This window comes from Aulonocara sp. 'chitande type north' Nkhata Bay, linkage group LG4 (genome assembly GCF_057382095.1).
Source record: "Aulonocara sp. 'chitande type north' Nkhata Bay isolate Kocher_YH1m ecotype deep benthic linkage group LG4, A_spYH_male_GT1.1, whole genome shotgun sequence".
NCBI lineage: Eukaryota > Metazoa > Chordata > Actinopteri > Cichliformes > Cichlidae > Aulonocara > Aulonocara sp. 'chitande type north' Nkhata Bay.
In genome coordinates, this window is record NC_141347.1 from 20,003,275 (window position 1) to 20,024,951 (window position 21,677).

General features: G+C 41.9%; 1 protein-coding gene and 1 long non-coding RNA gene across 5 annotated transcripts in view; one reads left to right on the top strand and one right to left on the bottom strand.

The window, feature by feature from the left end:
• LOC147332425 (voltage-dependent T-type calcium channel subunit alpha-1I-like) overlaps positions 1–9,518 on the top strand; it is a 100,459-nt gene extending 90,941 nt beyond the window's left edge. For 2 of the 4 annotated variants that reach the window (XM_086288951.1, XM_086288955.1), the window contains exons 32-35: positions 344–481; positions 3,323–3,506; positions 3,991–4,124; positions 4,372–9,518. In XM_086288951.1, coding sequence (XP_086145077.1) covers positions 344–481; positions 3,323–3,506; positions 3,991–4,124; positions 4,372–5,097 — 1,182 coding nt within the window. In that variant the 3' untranslated portion in view covers positions 5,098–9,518. The remainder of the gene's footprint in view (positions 1–343; positions 482–3,322; positions 3,507–3,990; positions 4,125–4,371) is intronic. The other 2 variants (XM_086288954.1, XM_086288952.1) reach the window with 2 other exon arrangements.
• Positions 9,519–12,466: 2,948 nt separating this feature from the next.
• Positions 12,467–14,919, bottom strand: LOC147332426 (uncharacterized). The gene is made up of 6 exons (XR_015128811.1): positions 14,456–14,919; positions 13,817–14,293; positions 13,586–13,690; positions 13,350–13,434; positions 13,192–13,225; positions 12,467–13,082 (listed from the first exon to the last, which is right to left on the bottom strand). It is a non-coding gene; the product is annotated as an uncharacterized LOC147332426 (long non-coding RNA).
• Between the last annotated feature and the right edge of the window lie 6,758 nt (positions 14,920–21,677).

Below are 21,677 nucleotides of genomic sequence, written 5' to 3' on the forward strand. Positions count from 1 at the left end.
AATTGTCAGCATCTGGTGAACCAGCTTGGTGGAGGTTTTATCGAACTCGTCTCTGTAGCTCATGTTGGCCTTTTAACAAAAAATAAAACAAAAAATCATGCAAGATATAAATAATATAGATAGATATCAAAATAAACTAAACCTTTAAAAGTTTCATTTCTATATCCACCAAAATGTAAGCCACTGAAGTCGTGGCTGGTTGCTATGAACCTTGCGCTAAACATGTAAAATTTTACTGAGCACTGATGAGACCATGTTTTATGAAGTAGAAAGTCTGAAACAGTTGCCAGTCCTATTCCCTATGCCTTTAAAAGCATGGATAACTGAAGTATATTCTTTCCAGCAGATCAGGATGGCAGAGATTGAACAGGCTTCCTTGAAGTCAGAGCAACTTTCGGACAAGTCCTCATCCCCTGCCCTGCCGGATGACCTCAGCCTAGATGAGCATACTGCCTACCAGCTGCTGGCGCAAGAGGGCGAGGTGGGTATAAGCAGAGTGAAGAGGAAAGACACCATAAAGATTTTCACTTTAAATATGGATTTTATAGCTTTACAGTGTGTCCATAAGAAGGCTCATTTTCAGCTAGGCCAATCTAAAAGTCAGTGTATGAACGTTTAGGGTTGTTTTAATGATAGGTAGCTCTAGTAATCCTGTCATTTTAGGGGCACTAAGGTTTTGTACACTAGCTCTGATTTACAACATTGAGCCATCTTTACACAGCTCTGAGTTACAAAGGTGTGCAGAGTAAGCGCCCGCTTAAATGTCACTAGGAGGATATTAGTACTATTATCATTTTGCCGTGCTGCACACTTGGTTGTCATCTCTAGACGGAATTTTAAGCCAGTTTCATGTGAGTAAGATGAATAGAAAGAGAATACTGCACCACAAATTCAACAAGATACAACATTTAGTACAGGAAAACTGTGTCAGGCTAGTATTGACCAATCAGACTTTGGCTGACAAAGCAGGCTGACAAAAGACGATTTACAAGTTAGCTTTTATTGTAGTTTTTTATATTTATCTCCACTGATAGTTGGGAGGTAAGCAATCACCAACACATGGAGCAGGACGTCACCAACCTGGTGTTTGTTATACGCAAGCGTCAGAAGAAAATCAACGCTCATTGTCCCCAGAGGCTAGGTCACTGGATAAGAGCCCATAGGTTCCACCAGCTGCTTTATATTTGACGTAAATACAGCAGTTTACCAGCACTTTGTTCCAACCCCGCAGCAGATTTCTTTATTATTACTTCCAGGAAGCACAAAACAAATGAACCCTCATAAAATCATTTTCATGGCTGCGCTTTAGGCTCTCTCGCGATTTGCAGATATAAACCTTTAGGTTCCAAAGATGCCTTTATCACTTTCTTTCTATGTATCAGGGTAACTATCTTGTCTTTGGAGAGTCAACAGTCTCTATCCTCTACAGTCCTTCTCGTGAATAAATCTTTCCACCAAACTCCCCTCAATCACAATTCGTGGTGGCTCTCTATGAACCCGCCCAAAGCTTGCTTTAGACTTTATCTTTTATGCTTCTCCTTTGACAGTGCTCCCCCTCTGGTAATTGCACACCTGCTCTGTACCTCCCTCTAGCCTCACTATCTCCATCCCTTATCATCCATCCATCCTAGATATCCTCCTCTGTAATGGGGTAATGCTCCTTGGTTCTGGAGAGCTAGATAAGCCTGCCGTCACCAAGCATGGCTGTGAACCAGTGCTCATTAGAGGAGAGGGAAGGAGATGAGAAAAGAAGGGGAAGAGGGAAAGAGAGAAGGTGACAAAGGACGTAAGGTTAGGGTTTTAATTTGCCCAGCGCTGTTTGATTAAAAGAAATCGGGTGTCAAATAAATAAATAAATCCGTTTTACACAGTCACACTGAGGGAAGTCACATCTCTGCCCAAAGCAAGCCCTTACAATATAAAGCACACCATTTTTACTTAAAAGCTTGTCTAACATTAGGGTTAGGGCTAGTAGTGTCATGGTCCTGGGCCATGTGGGCCCAGTATTCTTAGTTCCTTGTATTTTTGTATTTCGTTCCTTATTTAGGCCATGTTTCCTGAGTTGCCCTGTTGTGTTGTTCCCTAAGTGTTTTCCCTTCGTGACTCTTACCCCCTGTGTGCCCCTCTGTGTATTTATGAGCCCTCGTCTCTCTTTGTGTTTTATTCTATGTTTTCCCCAGCCCGTTATGTCTGCGTTCTCCCCGTGCTCTCTCTCCTCCTGTTTGAACCTCTGTGTACTTCCTGTTTTACTTTGCCCATCTCCCATCAGTGTTGCGTTCACTCCTGCCGTGTCTTGTTATGATTATCAGTGTCACCTGTGTTCCCCGTGTGCATCCACTTCCCCTGATCATCCCTCATGTGTATTTAGTCTCTGTGTTTCATGCAGTCTGTGTCGCGTCGTCTGTGTTACCACCCCCTGTGTTCCGTATCTCCAGCCATAGCTTTTTCTTAGTTTATGTCCAGTTTAGGTTTTCTGTTTGAACTATTACCCTTGTACTGCCCTCGCTCTGGTTTGTTCTGTTATCAGCCATAATAAAAGGCTCGCTTTTGTTTAATCCACTCCTGCATCTTCGCTTGTGTTCGCGTCTGGGTCCAACACACACATTCCCACACGGTCTATCTCCACGGACCGTGACAAGGAGTAATTATGGTGGTGGTATCTGAAGAGATGTGTGTGCAGGGGTAGAAGCGAATGCTTGATAAGGCTATTTGAGATTTCACCTGAAATGGGGCTGTTAAGGGGCTCGGGTTGAATGACTCAGAGGTACAGTACACTAATGAAAGCACAAAAGCATTCCTGCACACCCACTCTCACACGTGTACCAGCTTATTTTTGAACTCTTGCCTTCATCCGCCTCCTGCTACTCACTTCAAGCCATCGCGGCCTGTTTGCGGATGCTCGGGAATTTCAAACCTAAACATTTAAGGTCACGAAATATAGGATTAACATAACAATTAAGAGCTCATGTTCACACTTTGAATTGCACTGAAATGAAAAGCCAAAGAGAATGATGTGACTCAGAGGCCATGTTTAATATCTCCCCAGCACCTTAGGGGCTTTTTTTTTTTTTTGCCTCAACCAGGAACCCTCAATTTAAAATACATCACATGAATTATGGATTAATTATTGCTTTGGAGATGAAATGAGAGTTTAAAGAAAATTTTATGCTAACTTAATGATCATCTAATCATCTTAATCATACAAGCTTTTCCAAAACAGGTCGCAGCAGTTTGCGTCACAAATTGAGCCCATATGTCTAATTTAGATATGAAGGAAAAAGCATCCACTGTTCTGGATATTTGTTAATCTTCTGTCTTGTAGGTAAAGTGCAGCAGTGACTCTCCCAGCTCTGAGGAGGTCGAAGGAGGAGGTCACCAGATTCAGACTGTGGTGCAGAGCCAGCCATGCAGAGCCCTCAGCACGGGCATTGAGATGGAGATCGTACTGCAGGAGATGGAAATGCAAACACACGAACCGCGTGTTTGTTTACCTCAGTGCAGCCCAGGTGAGTAAATCCACAGCGCAACAAACACATAAGCACAATAATGTGAATTGCTTGTTGCTCTGTGTGTGTATATTGTGTAAACGAAATGCTGTAATCTTAAGTGACAGCCTCAACAAAATGCTGCACAATTTGGTTAAACAGCACTTCAAATCAAAGAACAAGGCAATAAATTAAATTCAAGTAATTATATAAATAAACAAGAGAAGTCCACGTACAGTAAGTCTCAAAATGCGCCTATAAGAGGTGACGAGGGGGGAGTCTAAGGAAGAAACTGACCTCTGCAGTAGGATTAGCTCTATATATGCACATGTACAGTTAGTTTTTACATCAAATGGCATCATATTGGGTGTATTCAGGCCCAGACTACAGATTAATCCGTCACCATCTTCTGTATATAAAATCTGTCTTTTTAATACATCCTTAACCCTAAAATAAAATCTGGTTGTAAGAACTGACTAATAATGTCCTCTGCTGGTCTCTTAAGCAGCCATCCCAGTACCTCCCCGCAGTAGAAGCCTACGTTTGTCAAGAGGCCTTAGGCTGGCCTCCCGAGCCTCCAGAGCCTCGTGGGCTTCGTTCCGCTCCCCTGGAGCCCATAGGAAGAAGCTCTGCACACAGGTAAGAGGGGACGAGGGACCAAATAGATAGATTACGGTAAGTTAGATGATGTTTGACGTGGAAACATAAAAAGACAGTTGTGAGGTTCTGTTGAAATATATTTCAGTAATTGCTAACTAACAAATGATGATCAAGTAAGTATAATAAAGGCAGGCTTGTAATCAGTACTGTTACAAGTCTTAATGAAAAAGAGAGTTGGATTGATGAGCTCATTATCTCTCTCCACTCTGTCTCTTATCTCCCTCAGTACCCTTCCCACAGTGATTCGTCCCTCGCTACAGGCAGCTCTGAAGGCAGCCTTCAGACCACCTTGGAAGAAGGACTGAGCTTCAGTGTGTCCCCACCTCAGAACTTAGACTTTCCACTGTCATCAGCTCCATTGCCGCTTATGTGTCCTCTCCCTCTGCCTGAGGACACCACCTCCATTTCTTCCCCAGTCCAGACCCTGAGACCAAGACCGAGCCCATCGTCTGGTTTAACCCTTCTGGCCACCAGGGGTCACCAGCGGAGTCAGAGCAGCGGGCGTGGCAGCACCAGCCCTGGGTACACCCGCGATGACTCGATCGACCCTTCAGATGAGGACCTGGGCATAGGGATTGGATCGTCTATTGGCGGTTGTGGCTCCAGCCAAGCAGGCAACAGTGAACACTTGTCAGAGACACTTAGCAGCTTGTCGCTGACATCACTGCTATCACCCAGCTCCCTGGTGTACCCAGGAGGAGCAGTAAAGAAGTGCAACAGCACAGGCAGCCTGGACCAAGGGGGGATGCTGCTGTCTTCCCGGAGCAGGGAGGGTCGTAGGGAGATTATGGGTCTGGAGCTTATGGACCCCCAAGGCTTCTTGGCCAACCCCTGGACTGGGGTTGATACAAGAAGAGGAGAAGGAAGAGGGGAAATAGGAGATGGAGATCAAGGACTAAAGGGGAAGAGCTCAAGCCAAACAACAGTAGGGCCTTGTCGAAAAAACAGATGAAACCCAATGTTTCCTTTTTGTTTGTCTCTCCATTCCTTGGATCTGAACTCATTGCTATCCCTCTCGCTCTCTCTGCCTCATCGGTGAGAGAAAGGTCTGATGACACACGATTCCAAAACCAAACCCTCATCTTGCCCCCTTAACCCATTTCTATACATTCGTGACAAGCCCATGTCCTATTTTGTGCTATCTATGGGAGTGGTTTTGGTTATGGTCTGTTGGTGTGGAAGTGGCCTTTTCAAGGTCCAAGAGCTTCCACCAACTTGGCGGCTGTACCAGTATGGGAGGCCATGGAAGCTTCTGATCACACAGCAAACCCAGAAGGAGATACAAAAGGGTTTGAACTCAAAGATACAACAAAGAATCTTCATGTTGCTCGACTGTAATTTCCTTTTTCCTGATGGCTCGGGTTCACTGAGGTTAAAAATGCAAAAACAGAAGTAACCAAACAAGAAATAGCAATCCATGCCAACAGAGGGTGTTTTGATTCGCTTATGTCTCCAAGGCAGTGTGGCAAATACACGGGCGGAGGCTTTGTGATGGAGGAATATATGAAGGCGGGAGGAAGACTGGGGCAAGGAGAAGGCAGGTCATTTGTTTGGCTGGAAAAGCAGAAAGCGGATGTCCATCTGTTCTGGCAGACGGAAACAACAGGTCTTACTCACTCTGGCACAGGAGCTTCTGCTGAGATCAGAGTAAAATGTGAAGGGTGGAGGAAAGTTCAGGAATGTGTGCTCACGTTTGTGTGTGTGTGTGAGTGTGTGTGAGAGAGCACCGCCTCAGGTATCTAAGGCAATGAATTAAATCATTCTCACCGCTGCACCGCACCTCTGTGTTTTTGAAACCAGGGGGAGAGGTATCAACTGAGGAAAAGTTTCGCACGTCTTTCAGCTTGGTCTTCAGTGGCACCGGGAAATGGAAATAAATTAACAGACTGTGGAGGTATAACTGTGCATGGAGTGATTCGTGAAATTGGTTATTTTCCTTTCTCTTGCCAGCATCTCTCACTCGTGAACATGAAGAAATATAGTATAAAACGGAAAGCTAGGTTGGATGGAGCTTCACAGACGCGGCCAGGAGAAACAGCGTCGTGTGAGCGGCCCAGCTACGCCTGCACTGGAAAATGTGGTTTGCAGCTCCCTCGCTCAAGTGAGACTTCAAGCACACACCTTTTTTGACGCCACTTCCTCTCACTACGTTTAAGGATTTAAAGCGAATGGACAAAAAAAAAAAGAAACCACCCTCACACAAAAGTGTTGCAAGGGTCCTTGACTGCATGATGGGATTGCATTTAACCAAGATTTTTAACTATATACAGAAGTGTATTGACATGTCAATGTTGGGTGATAACCATGTGATTTCTATTCCACTATTTTTGTAGAAAAGAGAATAGGCACGTGCAAGTGTTGCCGTTAATTTGTCCCGATTTAATTTAACCCATGCAGTGTCTTTGACTTTGTTGTCTAGGACTTTTTTTGGTCTGCCAGTGGCTTCCAAGTTTTCTAACATTTTTCTAAGGTGTGGACAGTGTATAAAACAACGAAGCAAAAAATTTCAAACAAACTCTGTGCGCTGAAGTGATTGTTCCCTCCAGCACATTTCTCCTTGGGAACGCTGGTTCCTCGCGATTTGATTTTTCTAGATGTTGGAGTCTCAGAGGACAACCAGAGGTGGGAACAGCCATACTCACTCACCACATGGGGACTGTCTAGCTCACGGACATTCCCTGCACAAAAGGGGACTTTGTTTGCTTTTAGTCTCCTATGCTAAAAAACAACAACAAAAAAAACCACACAAACAGCGTACACCATCTCTATGAAAGCTTTAATTTGAGCGTTACACCATAACATATCGATTACGGGCACATTAGTGTTCCTTAAGCATGATTCTGGGATTGCAATACAGTATGCTTATTCTTGAAACGACACAGTGATGCACTCAGCCCCCCCCCATCTTTTCACACATATAGTATGTTGTAGCAAACTTTTCACGCACGGAGATTTGATGCGAAAAGCTGAAACTGTAAGAGCGGAACGAGACTTGGCGTCTTTTTGGCTTCCACCACTCGATTAACTGCTCCATCCAAAAAGGAGACGTTCATCTTTAAGCCTGATTTCTAAGAGGTAGACTGTTTTATCCCTGGCGTTTCGATCATTACCTTTTTTTTTTTTTTCCATTTCTCAAGAGGAATGAGGTGATGTGAGAAAATCTGAGGGTTTGACCTTTTTTATCATGCAAAATCACTTTGATGACTATGTTTTAGCATATGGTGTTGGGTATTAACGAGTGAGGCATTTGCGTGTGCGCGTGTGTCTGTGTGAGGGACTGTGTGTGCATGTGCGTTTGTGACTTCAGGTAAAGTGTTTGCCTTTTTCCTGAAATGTCCTGTTTGTCAGTAAGGATAGCTGGCGGGGTTAAAGGTCGAAGAGGGAAAAAACACAAAGCAACCAAGGGCTGTTTTAGCATTAAAGATATATCCTCTTATCTTTCTGAGACAAATCCTTGTGTCAGTGAATATGGCATCAAAGGTTAAAGCCTGACTACACAGCAATAAATGTTCTATGTGTATGCCCTGAGTAAATGATGTCAATGTGATTTTTATCTCCTCGGATTACAACAGTACTCATTTTTGTCTGTTTTTGCTTCTGCACGTCTAAACTTCCAACTGGTCGGATAGCACCTCTGCCCTCTCCAAAACCAGTCGCTAGAGAGATGGGCTCCAATTGGATAACATGAGTAAATGAGGTTAACGAACTCAGGTCGGGGGGTAAAAACCACTAGTTTAAATTTTAAAGATAGCTGTAAAGCTGTGCTCAGACAGAAAGCGAAGCAAATTCTCGCCTTGCTTTATTCGCACAAGTTTGACAGCTTGAGTGTTTTGTGCACTGTGCGCTCACACACTACAGGCGCCGGACGTCAGATACAACAAGCAGAACAGTGCACCAAATTTGTGCGTCAGCAGAGTGTGCCTTCATGTACTGTGTGTGTGTGCTACAGCTCTCACTTAGACTGATGTTCAAGACCCCCCTTGTCTCCTTTTATATTTATGAGTACAAAGGTTCAGCAAAAGCACACATCTTTCCTAACGTGTTTTTTTGCTCCAGTCCAAGCTGCCTTGATCAAGCCTGCGTCCCCCTGTACACTCTGTATTGTATGCAGTCATGTCCGTCTCTTCAAAATTTGCTTCACCTTCAGTCTGAACACACCTTAAGAGTGTACACTTCACGTTTGTACATATCTTTGTATTTTGATCTGCATGTGTGCATTGCTGCCAGTGATCATGAATATATCGTTAGTATGCATTTCATAAAACTGTACAAAGGTGAAGGGAATGCCCCGGATGTTTCTGACTGCTGCTATGAGACCACTGGAGAATCAGTCACAAAAAAAAAAATGTTTCTCCTCCAACAAAAACTATAAAATGATAAAATATTACATTTTATGTAAAAAATCACACACATCCAGTCTTCATTTTTATGCCTGTGTTTTGTTTTTTTCCACATTTAAATGATTAAGCTTGTGGTATGACAGCCAGGAGGAAAGAGGTTGGATTGTGTCAGGCAGGGAAGACAAAGCCAACGAGACTGCACCAAAAGCTGTCTGCACCCGACATGGACAGCTGGACAGAGTAAAGCTAACAGACAGCGCGAGAGACCGAGGTAGTGAGATGGTGCAGGAGTAGGAGACTTCTCCAGACAGCTTGTCATCGGCAGTCTTGCCCAGCGGAGCCGTCAGCGCGAGAGAGCACATTAAGCATGCACGCTGAACTCAGAGGTGTTGTTTACCTCACACCCTCAACCAGCCAGCCCCTCCACCTCATCTAACCTCTCAAAACCTGTTCTCCCTCCAGGCCCCTGTCCTTCAAATGTCACCGCAGGAGAGTGGAGGTGTGTGTGTGTTTGTGTGGCGAGTGGCAAAAGTGCACGAGTCTCCAAGACTATGTGTGGATGCAAGTGGTAGTGTCATTGCTTTGGTTATCTCCAGGTTCTGTCATCTGGAATTTTTGCAGCTTTTTGTGTGGCTTCCTTCCAATGCCAGATGAGTGCAAGTAGCCTCTTGCAACATTAACTCCAAAGGTCAATATCCATGCCTTTGGGGGACTGGTGTGCTTATTTGATTGATTATTTCCCATGGCAGCGCACAAGTCCCCTGACACATCAGGCCTTGTTTGGTTAAAAAAACAAAAATGAAAGACAAAATGTTCACCACGCCTAGAAACCTGCTGCTTTACTTCACTGTGCTTCTGTGCAGCATGAGAACACTGTGGACAAGGGAGATTTTCAGACTGTCAAAGCTCGCTCTTGTTTTATTTACAGTATGTCTGATGAGAAAGAAAATGCTCCAAACACCTCAGTCGAGCTGTTTTCAGTGTCTTGGATGAAATGTATTAAAGTTGGTTGTGAGGGGTTCTTTTCAAAAAAGGGGGGAAAAATCTTTTCTCATCTTTCTCAAATTTGTCTGCCAAAGACGTTAGGTCAGAAGGTAGTCGAAAAAATTGAGAGAAACGGCGTGCCGTCAAAGCAATCTTTACCCCTGAGTTTTGTCAAACTGATAAACAAGATCCACAAAGATGTGTCTCATTACTGAGTTTTTCTCTGGGCAGGAGGAAGAAAGGGAGGAACAACAGACTTCTGACAACATCCAACTTGTTTTCAAACTGCAGATTTTTTTTTTTGCTTTTACCCCAGGAGAGAAGTGTTAAGCCTTTCATTCCCAAAAAAAAAAAAAAAAAGCAAGTCAATTAGGATGTGTTTTTAAAGCTCTGTCACTTAATGACTCACGTAAGCCAGCAGAATGTTTTTGATGTGCAAGGAGATGACCTAACTGCCTGTTTTTAGGGGACTAACATAGACCACAAGCTGCTGTCGTGAGAGAAGTCAAACTGATGGGTTAGAGAGCAGTGTGGGCATTTCTATGTGACAGAAAAAAGACAGAAAATTGTGCAGAGAAATTTTTCTTCCCTTTGAAGGTTCGGCAAATGATGATAAATGAATGCCATTCCATTTCCTGATGCAGCTGTATGGGATTATTACTGTAAAAATGAAGTCCACTTCCCTTACTTCTCTCTTTTTTCATCTCTCTAATCACATCAGCCACTGAATCCTTTACTCTCAGTCCACACCTGAGTCTTTCCTGACACACGCACATGCAGGCGTGTGCGCACACACATCAGGGGCAGGCATTGAAACCAGCCCCTGTCAGCTGTCAAGGCTAACTGCCCATGGGAGTTGTCCAAACCCATTGATTGCATCACAGGCTCGAGGGAGAAAGTCAGATAAAGGCAGGTTGTGAAGGTGGCACAATAAAACGATGAATAAAGTGGCAGTAAAATGAGCTGAATGTGTAAGATCAGAAGAAAAAAGCTATCAATCTCCAGACAATATTTAAACTTTCAGAAATCTAAACTGGTTCTTAGGTTTTGTCTCATTTGAGTGTCTCTTTGTTGTTTGTGCCCACTCTTTTCTCTGTCTTCTCTTTCCCAGCTCGTCGCTCTGTGACTTCAGAGGATGAATTAAACAGGCACAGTAGCAACGCTTTTCCCTATCTGCTCTAATTCAAATAGGCAGCTCTCTGGCCTTTATGAACTTTTACATAATTTGCATCAGTGCTTGTGTGTGTCAGGCCTTTCCATTTTCTCCACACCCCTAGTAACTGAAGGGTTTTGCCAAAAACTGAAGGCTTGCTTAAAGGGGCTGTAAATGCCCACATTTACAGCTGAATTTAATGCGTTTACAAAAATAGTTTGATGTCTATAGCTAATTAACCCCTTTTTAAACATTTTTTAAGTTTGGAGTTTCACTGAGACTAAAAGCATTGTAGCCCGTTGAGGTTTTGCAGATATGTGACCGCTAACCAGGCTATGTCAACTTGTCTGCAATTTTGAAGTTAGTAAGGTTGAAGTCACATGGGCCGAGAGAGTCTGCAACCATCTGGCAACCACTGGCTGGGAGGCAAAAATATGGATTCTCCAACTTGTTGGCAATTGGTTGCTGGAGGTTGATTATTAAAGTCCCAGGCCTACAGACTGGCCAGAGTCATCTTGGCAACCATTGGTTGCTAGTTGACAATGTGTATTCCCCAACCACTTTTTAAAACTGTCCGTCAGTTGCTTTACTTACAGATTACTGCTGCTATTCGACGATTACATGGAACACACTGACTTGTCTACAGACACCTGGAAACTACACTCCAAGCACTAGAGAAACTGGAAACAGAGACCACTCACCTTTGAAGTCAAATTTGTTCTTTTTGAAATGTGATGGATAGCTTTTACTTTGAAGGTCTACGCTGGCCTCACCACTTTTTCAAGTTTTACTACAGCTCAGCAAGTAGTTGGAAAGTTTTTGCAGAGAAGTCGGCTGCCTTATGCAGAAACGACAGGTGACCACGACAAACTGCTAGCGTCCAAATCAACCAGCACCTTCCAGAGATGACTGACCAGCCAGCTGGCTAAATATGGCCAGTTCGTTCCTTGTGGTTGCATCACATCCAATATGGCAGAAAACTCTTAATGTGCCCATGACATCATTCGAGAAATCTCTAGGAGCTGTCTATGAGGCTTTACGTTTGCTAATTTGAACCACTAAAAAGGGCTCATCAGCCATACTTGTGGTGTCTTTTGGAGAATTTGGAAAATGTAATATGGATTTAGATTTTACCTGATATGGTTTTCTGTGCATTTAAGTGCGAGAAAAGCCTGTGTTTTATTTTTATTTAGCACTAATTAGCACAGTTTTTCAAACCTTATATTAGCAAGGTCATTTCTGGCTCCCCCAAAAAACTTTTATAGTGACTGAGCCTTCAAATTGGGCTTCACAAACCAATGGGTGACATCCCAGCAGCTATGTTTGAATGCAGCCTATGGTTCCACCAAACCTGCAAGGTAGCTGACTTGTCACTGCTAATGCCTAAATCTTATCCCTTCACAGACACCATTTCCCACCCGCTCACTCTTCTCCCTGCTTCTTTCACTTTTTCTCTGCAACTTAAAGCCATTAGCCGAGAAAGAAGCTGTGACAGCTGAAACTAGGAGATTGGGAGCAGCGCTGACATTGCTAGTTTTAGCCTTGCTTTGCTTTCATTGTGATGGATGATTGACTGGTTTCCTCAACACCTGGACTGCTGTTTTGTAAGATAATAGTGAAAAATAATACTGTAACAATGCTCAGTGACGGCTTTGAAAGACTTATTCGACGCAAGCGCTGACAGTTCTCTCATATTGTAGCTCTGTTTGCAACAGCCAGATTTAAAACCCCCAACTATCACATGGTAAATAGCCTGTATTTGTATAGCGCTTTACTTAGTCTTTAGTCTTAGGATTATATGCACCAGGAAAAAAACTAAGTGATACAGAACTTCAGGAAGGTAAACAAATGTTGCTGATCTTTATTTCACCTGCAAAACAAGAAAAACTGAAAACCATTCGCTTACAGCTGATCCAGAATATCTGATGCTCTTCCTTGTGTGCATATGCTCTGCATACAGAGTGATTTCACTGCATTGCATATCTGATAATTGGCATAATGCACAGAGGAGGCCTATGATGCAAATGAATCCATGAGGGTTGGTTTGATTTTCTTGAGGACCAGTCTAGGGAATTTCCCGCCAAGAGGAATGATGCTGAGTGATTCTATTTGAGGAACTTGGTGCAGTAGAGGAGATCAGTGGTGTGAATGGAGGGGACTCCAGATGAGAGGCAGGAGGGACTAATAAAATTGTGGCACATTGCACACAGGCACACTGACCGGGTTCAGTGTGTTTGGCATTTGCACCAGTACTGTGTTCTGATTGATAAGGGTGTTAACACCTGGCTGGTCTGTGGCTGTCTGTTACGGCCCCAGCTGGGCCTCCTGAATTTTATGTGGGGACGTAACACTGGCACACCCAGACTCTATCCAGCTGATGCGGTTCCTTCATAGCTGAATTAGAAGAGGGCTCTGCTTGACTTGGCCTCATACAAGGCGTTTTGGCCTGCTGAGCGTCCTCTTCAGGTTCAGAGGACACAAACAAAAACACAATGGTTCTTTTTTAATAGATTTTTGACTTTTTTCATCACATTTGACATGAAAACAATTCCCCGAAATATTCTCTCACCTTTGGTGCAGTTGCGATCTCTGACTCTCTTCCTCTTTTAAAAAAACAAACACATCAGAATTTTCCTGAGCTGATACAAACTCTCTGCAGTGACTGTTTCATCATTCAGTGCAGTGAAAGGCAGATGCATGAACTGTATGTTGGCACTTTGGACATACATAGTTGTTCTGTGGCGTGATGACATCTTTGTGTTTCCGCCTCGTCAAAATATTTTTTCTGCTCCTTCTTTGAGAGCGACTTCCACTGTGGATATAAGATCACCAGAACACACAGCTCGTATAAATACACAGCCACACTGCTGCTACACATAACTACAGGACAGCTGGTACACATGCACAAACAAGAGCATAGAACATTAACAGATGTATAAATGTATTCAGAGTTACACACTTACTCTCTCTCCCACAGCTGCACTGTCACTGATATTTAATTCTGCTTTGACCTTTGGCCTCTGCTCCAAAAATCCATAATACTGACACTTAGTCCAGCATTTCAAAGACTAATAATGATAAACAGCACAGAAACATGTAAGCAAAACAGTTTTTCTTTCATTAGCCTGAAGCATCCAACAGGTTCAAGCACCTTTATCAATAAATATCTAACGACAACTGTCTGAGTGTCTCACCTGTCCTTATCTAGCTGTGCCTGGCTGGCCGTACATATGAGATGGCTGCATGGTGATTGGAGCAGCCATATATGAAAGTTGGTACTCGGGCAGAGGAGGAGCAGATCCCAGGGGGGTGTAGCTGACAGACCCTCCCTCCACTATGAATGTCTGCTGGAGGAGAAGGAGGAGAAAAGGGAGCAGGAGGAGGAGGGTCGGAGTTTTCCCCTCTACTGCTATATATACACACAGCACAACACTTTTAAGAGTATTTAACAAGAGCAAGTTTCCTTTTTCCCTGGTTTTACTACCACACTGTTCACCAAAACGCAGCAAACCTTCACCATCTTATCCAGAAGGGTCACCTCTTCATCCTCACATGGAAGAAGTAATCTGATTGGCATGGTGGTTTGTTTGAAGCAGGGATTTCGGAGTGGCCCTTGTGTAGCGTTGGAACCCAGTCACGATGTGTTTCATCCATTTCATAGGTTGGTTTGCCTGCAATAATGCCAAATAATTAGCAACTCTATAAATATAATGTAGTTCTGCAAATGATTTTGCAGAAGTAGGATGTTTGTTCTAATTTGCTATGACCTTAGAGCGCATCGCAAATAAAACTAATAGGCTATAAAGAGTGATATGAACATATTTAGAACTTACCGGAATGAAAATGTCTGGAGCACCAACAGATATTTGGAGATGGAAGAGAACTGGATATCAGCTCATCTCACAGCTGCTATCCAGGCTAGACTCCTTCTTTTGGTAACATCCGCTAGGTGAGCTGCCTCATGTTGCTTCCAGTTGGGAAAGAATGAAAAGATAAACCATTTTCAAGCTTATTCTCTTGCCGGTCATGCGATCTAACATTACAACCGACCACGCAGCAAGTACTAACTGGTGTTATCCGTCTGCTTTCGCTCCTCTTTTGCTAGGGCTTTGTTTGGTCCAGAAACATGGCGCCTCAACCAAAAATCCTGGTCACGCCCCCTCCCGTGACATCACGCTCCAAAGCCCTATACTAGTTTGTTTGTTTGTTTTTAAATTAGCAAGATCAACATACAAACAAAATGCACCATATATTACACATTCAGAGAATAGACATTCCTTACATATTAGCAACTTTCATACATAGGAAAAAGAAGATATAAAGATGGGGTCATATAATTTAACAGATTAAATCAACTCACTAAATCAAAATCTTCCAAAAAGGAAAAAAAAAAGCAGCCTTTTTATCTTTAACTAAAGTCAAAGATTTAACCAACAGGTTTAAGTTGTTTCTCCAGTAAGCTAGTGTTGGTTTGGTCTTACAAAAACGACAAGCTTTGTATAAATTGCTTGCACAAGATTAATAACACATTAACACCATAATTAGCTTTCTTTTCTTACAACAACACTCCAAACAATATCATATTTAAGGTAAATGGGGTAATTTGAATCCCACTGGAATAAAGCCAGGTATGAAAATCCAACCAAAATATTTGTATAAAATTGCACAAAAACAATAGATGGTCCAAATCCTCCTCTTCTGTTTCACAAAATGCACAATTACCAGTTTCTATTTTGAATCTATCATCAAGGAGTCTATTTGTCGGGTAAATTTTTAAATTGGACTTCTTTCCCTTTAGGAGGGACCTATACTAGTAAACACGTGTTTAAGACTGTAAGGCACCCCTTCTGACTCCATTCTTGTTATAATAAGTGCCCTACGGAGCCCCGCAAGGGACATGGGAGGAAAAAAAATTAAGATAATCTTTTCCGAGATCCCGAGTTTCGCGATCTCGCAAAAGTTTTTGCCACATTCGGAGGCCGCCAGCTCGAAGCCGACCGGGAGGTCGAGGCACGATGTGCCGGGAGAGCGGTGTTCCCCGCGGCTATAGTAGGTCTCGACCTCCCGTTAGCTTCGCGATGGTGGGTGTTAGACGTCTCCGAAAACGTCGGAGCACTTTTGCAAATATGTGATGTCTTGTAAATCGAGCAGATATTTGATGTTTACACAACTACATTCACGCCTCAAAATATCTTAAAAGTATATTTTCTCGCAAAAGTTTTGCGAGATCCTGAGTTTGTTTTGCGAGAACTCGCAAAAGTTCATCTTAATTTTTTTTTCCTCCCATGTCCCTTGCGGGGCTCCGTAAGAGCCAGCTCTTCCCTGATGTCCATTTTTGGGACAGAGTTGTTCTCTTTCTGGGATCCTGTGGCAAAAATTTATAGGAATTTGATCTTCTTAGACTGGGACTGACATTTCTTTTCTCACATATTAATTGGGATTTCTAACTGCATAATTTTTCTGAAGCCAGATGCTTTTACTTTGCTCCATTTGCCCCAGATGATCTGTCTCCACTCCTGTAAACCCACTCAGAATTATGTAGTAAGTTTAAGCTCATTGTTGAGTCGAGTGGTTGGATGCCTTTTTACTCTTCTGTCTGTAGCTGCGGCATCAAACACACACAGCGTGGGGGCAACACAGCCGTATTTAAATGTGAAAACCGAATGTGAAAACCGGAGATGTGCGATTTTGTATAGTTCTACGTATGTAGTGGTTCTACATAGTGCTGGTTTAAGTGCACAAAGACGTGAGAAAGCAGTTTAGAATGACAAAAAATGTTGCAACAGAGCTCCAGGTATCTTATTGCAACATCTCTTTGTTGGGTTTAATACCATTTCTCTTAGCATTTTTAACGTTTTGGTCTATTTCTCAAATCAGTGAGCAGTTTAATCACAATATCAAATAACCACTTGTGCATACAAGGATTTATTGGAAATTGCAAATGTTTCCTACATTCCTATCCCATGCTGATCGAAGTCTATTTTAGTGGCTGTTGAATAGTCTGACATCCTAAAAGGTCCACCTATTGCAACATGGCTAAACAAACTGTCTTAACCTGTCGAACATGATTTCTGCATATTTCTGTTAGACTGTGCTGCAGACATGTCCTGCTGACAGGAAAAAGAAAGCTTTACAGTAGTGCAAAGGCCAAAAAAATAAAATAAATGAAACATGTAAAATGTAAAATGTACCACTCCCAGGCAGAATTTTGCAAGCTGAGCCGTACTGTGAATTGCAGCGTAGTTTGATGGGTCACCAATTTCTTTCGCTTGCAACGCACCATTAAAAGACTGTATCTAATGTAGCTTTTGCATGTGTCAGCTGTGTTGCTTTACTTTTCTTTGTGCTTCACAGTGCTGCAAAACAGTCTCTTCTGTAACGCAGTGACAGCGTCTGTTGACAAATTACAGCAAAAGCAGGAAAGGCATATGTGAATCTTATCCAATCTCTTGCAATCAATCTCCCACACACGGGTAACTTTGTCATATGACTCAAAATGCACCAGGCAGCCTTGTTCATTTGCAGTCGTTACCATCGAAACTCACACTTACAGAGTACACTGATATATTGACAGCATTGCTAAGCTGTCTTGCTTGAACGCAACCGAACAAGGACTTGTCCCCTGACGGCATCAAAATGTTTACTGAGACAAAAACTTGGGCTCTTTTTGCAGGTTATCTACTGTGTGATGCCGCTTGCAGGAACGGTTTCATGGTATGCCCTCACTCTTTTACAAACATCAGTTTGATTTGAGAGAAAAATGAAAGCTCCAAGTGTTTGCAAAAGTCAGGGGTAAATTATTAATTCTAGGAGCCTTCCTTAAAGGTTTTTGAGCTATAAACAAATCCAGCTCTTCAAAGACTAAGATGATTATAAAATGGGTAAATGTATTTATTCATAGGCCTTCCTTTATATAGAGCTTGTTATTCAATTTCTCTTTCTCTTTTCTGTAGATCAACAAAATTTAAATATAATATTTTATTTCTAAGTATATGTTATTGCCTTGTCTCCTTTGTTTCCACAATTTAATGCATTAGAAGCGATTTGGTGTTTTTCTTATGACAACATGTGAGATTAATTTTAGATAAACACAGACTGTTTTCCATCTCTTTACTTTCACATGTAGCAAAGCTCACGATATCAGTTTCGAGCCATTCACATATTGCCTTTAAACAGCATGCAAAAGGAGGATTTTTTTGGGGGGGGGGACGAGCCAAAAGATTGGAAATACAAGCTATAATTTCAGACGAACATTTCTGGGTAGCGGTTTCATGAGTAAATGGAAAAGCTGAAATCACAGTGACCTTTCGAAGACTTTGTTTCACAGGATGTCTGAGTGCAGTCTCATTCTTTCTTTCTTAAGAATGCTGATTAAAGCTTAAGTTTGCAATAATGTGCAGTCGTTGTTTATCTCAGTTTCTTTGGCACATTTCTCAGTTCAGTTGCATTTCCCAAAACATTCAGAAAACCATTAGATAATCTGCAAATGATTTTAACTTGCCCAAAACTTGTAATTCATTTGTCCAAATCAAATATTTTGTGAAAAAAAAGCTAAAGTCTTTCGCTGTAGTGTGAAAATGATTAGATGTTTCATCGGAAATACTTTGGAAGTGTGTCCTTCATCTTTTGCATTTCTAAAACGTCCTACATCTTTTCACTGACACTGCTTACCTACTCTACAGATGACTGCATGCAAGCAAAACATTACCTTTAGTCTCTATGGTTGTTAACGAAGCTAAAGCATCAGAAGAAAAATATACAGAAACGCATATAACAATTGATTAAAAGATTAATTAAATGAATAACTGGTGAATAAAAAAAGTTCTCCACATCACAGCGCATCCTGAGCAACAAAGGCGGCAGTTGTTTTTTGTTTTATTTTTTATTCATGCATTGTATTTATTTCATATTTAGTTGAACCTTTAATTATGGCAACCTTGGCAATCATTATGCACTTCAAAGCAATCGCACATGAAAGTTGTTTCAAAGTCGGGCGTGCTACAAACTGGGACCTCTTGGTTTTAGCTTTGTTGACATTTTACTTATCTCAGCATCCTCCGGTGCTGTAAACATGTACGACTGAACTGTGTTTCTATGCACTGAATATAGTTAAATCAATATGCATGAGCCCACCTTCTGTCTCAGGTTAAAGTGAAGCAATACTGAGCCAGTATTACTGAAACATGCCAGAGGTGCATTTAATGACGTTTCAGTTCGATGCCTGTTGCATTTTGAAAAGCTTCATTTTTTTTTTTTTTACACCTGGGCCTTGGTGTTAAGAGCTTTCAGCTGTACGCTCTCATGCATGCAGCGATATGAGCCCACTGAGAGTGAAAGTACGGGGCAGAACATCAGCTTGAACTCAGACACACGTGAATTTGCATAACGCGTGACACAAGGTTGCAGTGAAGGGCAAACTATGAAGATGCTCATGAATTTCAAACACCTTAAGTTTGCATGCATACATGCGGAATGGGATATAGTCTTCATCATGCTTATTCATTTAATTACAATCAGAACTGCAGTTCAGAAACGTGAACTTTTTGTTGCCCTCATATATAAAGAGACTGCACCAGGTGTCCATGGTAAATTCTCATTTAATGTAACTACTAACTTATGTGTTTAGTCATTCTGAAAGGATAAAACCTAGTGAAGGAATTACTATTAATGTACAAATGTTCCTAATCCTCCTTTCTTTTGGCCTTTTGCTTCACTTTTACAGTTCATCTGCTCTATGCTACTCAGTGCTTCCTTTTCAAATGTTTCTCAATTATGTTACCTTTTCCTGTTATACCCATAAAACCTCTCGAGGCTGGATTTCAATTATTTTTCGTATCATGTAATGTGTAAGACTTCTGGAAAATCTGGAAATGCACAGGCATGTTGAAACTAACACGCCGGAATCAGCGCGCTGTTTAGAAGCAATATCACGTTGTCATGCGTTGTGGTTGCGCTTGGAAGTTGTGTTTTTTATCTCGTTTGGTGCCTTTTACTTTAATCTCTATGAATTTTGCCTCGCCAGGTTGAATCTTACGAGTTTTTTTTTTATCTCCCTTCTCCATCACCTCATTTTTATCACTGTAATTATTCACTCTGCTAAGCATGTAGGCCCACACTGGGAAAAGCATTTCTTCTCCACTGGAGAGCCTGTCTGTCCTGTTTACCTAGGAGGCTGATGTGTGGGACTGCACATGTGGGTAAGAAAGAGACGCTTCGTCATCTTTGCTGCAAACATGTTGATTGTCAAATGTTCCTGCATTTTGTTGAAGGCCGGATCAAGAAGCCATCCTGGCTCTTTTTTGTAGCAAATGTTGCCTTTTGTCCTGGCTGTGACTGCATCTACACAAGGACAATATCACTGACAGACAGAGCTAGTTTGGTGGGTGAGTACGAGGCAAGGAAGGAGCGAAAGAGACAGATGGAGACTGAAAGACTGCGCTGCAGACAAAGCCAGGTGAAAAGATGAATGAGGTCGAAGCAAAATAAAGAAAGAACTGACGACAGCATGCCAAAAACATTCAGAAAAGCATCCGTGTGGCAAAGTAAAACTGAGTGTGTCACACTGCTATACAGCCACTTGACCGGTGACTTTTTAAAAAATGGCCAGATTTAGCTTTTGAACATATGTTGTATATCCACAGGAGCTCAGGAAGTGAAACTGAAGCCAACACTTCATGCACAGGATGTATCCATATTGGAATTGCATCTGCCATGTCTGCATTCACTAAAGCAGGGAAAGAGGGCAAAGAAAGGGGGTATAGAAGAGGAAGGGAGAGGGAGGAAGGTTATGGAGGAAAAACATAAAATGTGAAACAGACACAAGACTAACGAGCAGGGAGGTGACAAAGAGCAAGAAATAGTGAAAAAAAAAGACTAATAGGAACAAAGAAAACATGCTATTCATATATATATAATATGGCTGTGCCGTAATCAATCTATTCATTGTACTTGATGTGTCCCTGTCATTCACTTCAGGCATGTATACTTTAAACCTTGTATCTAATAAATAGCATCTCTGTTTTTCTGGCGATCGCCATCAAAAGTTTTGTTTAGCACCCAATAAATATCACATTTTCAATATCTAGCAATAAATAAATAAATAAATAAAATAAAATAAAAAATTAGGTGCCATATGAATACTGAACAGCTATTGCTTGCTGTAATCAATCCTTCTGTCCAGATTGGCTGAAATCTGTTCCTAGTGTGCTTCCAATGTAAGTGATGGAAAACAAAATCCAAATCTAGTTCTTTGCAAGAAGAATATATTTCAATGTTTATCTGTGGCTAATATGAGTGAGACAAATCAGTGGATATTTGTGAAAGTAACAGTCTGTTTAGTCAGAAAACCCTGTTTTTGTGTTACCATCCAGCCAGCTCAACAACAGAGGGAGTTTTATCTAAACAATACAGCACCTCTTGATGACATCAAGGCTCACACTAGCGTCACATAAACGTAGGACAAGCGCTGGAGAGTTTCTCATTCATTTTTTTCTTTTTAAACAAAGCTCGATTTTTCAGATCTGAATAAACTGACCAGACAGCTGCAAGTGTCCTTGTAGCTCAAACCCCACACTAGTACTGGATATATAAATAGTAAAGTAATGTTATTCATCCTCAGATAAACAGCTAGACAATGCTCTGAAATTAGTTCCCTGCCCCCTCAGATGTGTTTCCAACTCTGCCAACAAGAGCTCAAACTGCCCCACTGACATCCTGAAACATGTGGTCATGACACAGTCTCAACTCCTGGATCAAACCATGAAATTCTATAGAACCATGTTCTATGGAAATTTAAAACGCATGTCCTCTTATATGTATCTCATTTTTCCCAGAAACAAAACTCAGTTAAAAATTTCTTTTAAAAAAATCAGGTAATTCTTTGTTTTTACATTCATCAGCTCCCAATCAGCCCAAATGGCAAAGAGAAATTAAAAATACATGCTATTAAAGAGTTCAGGTCTTAGCAGGTTAAGGGACACAACAAGTGTTGTTTCGTCTTGTTTTTTTACAACATGTTCAGTGAGTCTTGGCGTTAAGGCGGCATTTCTTCATCAT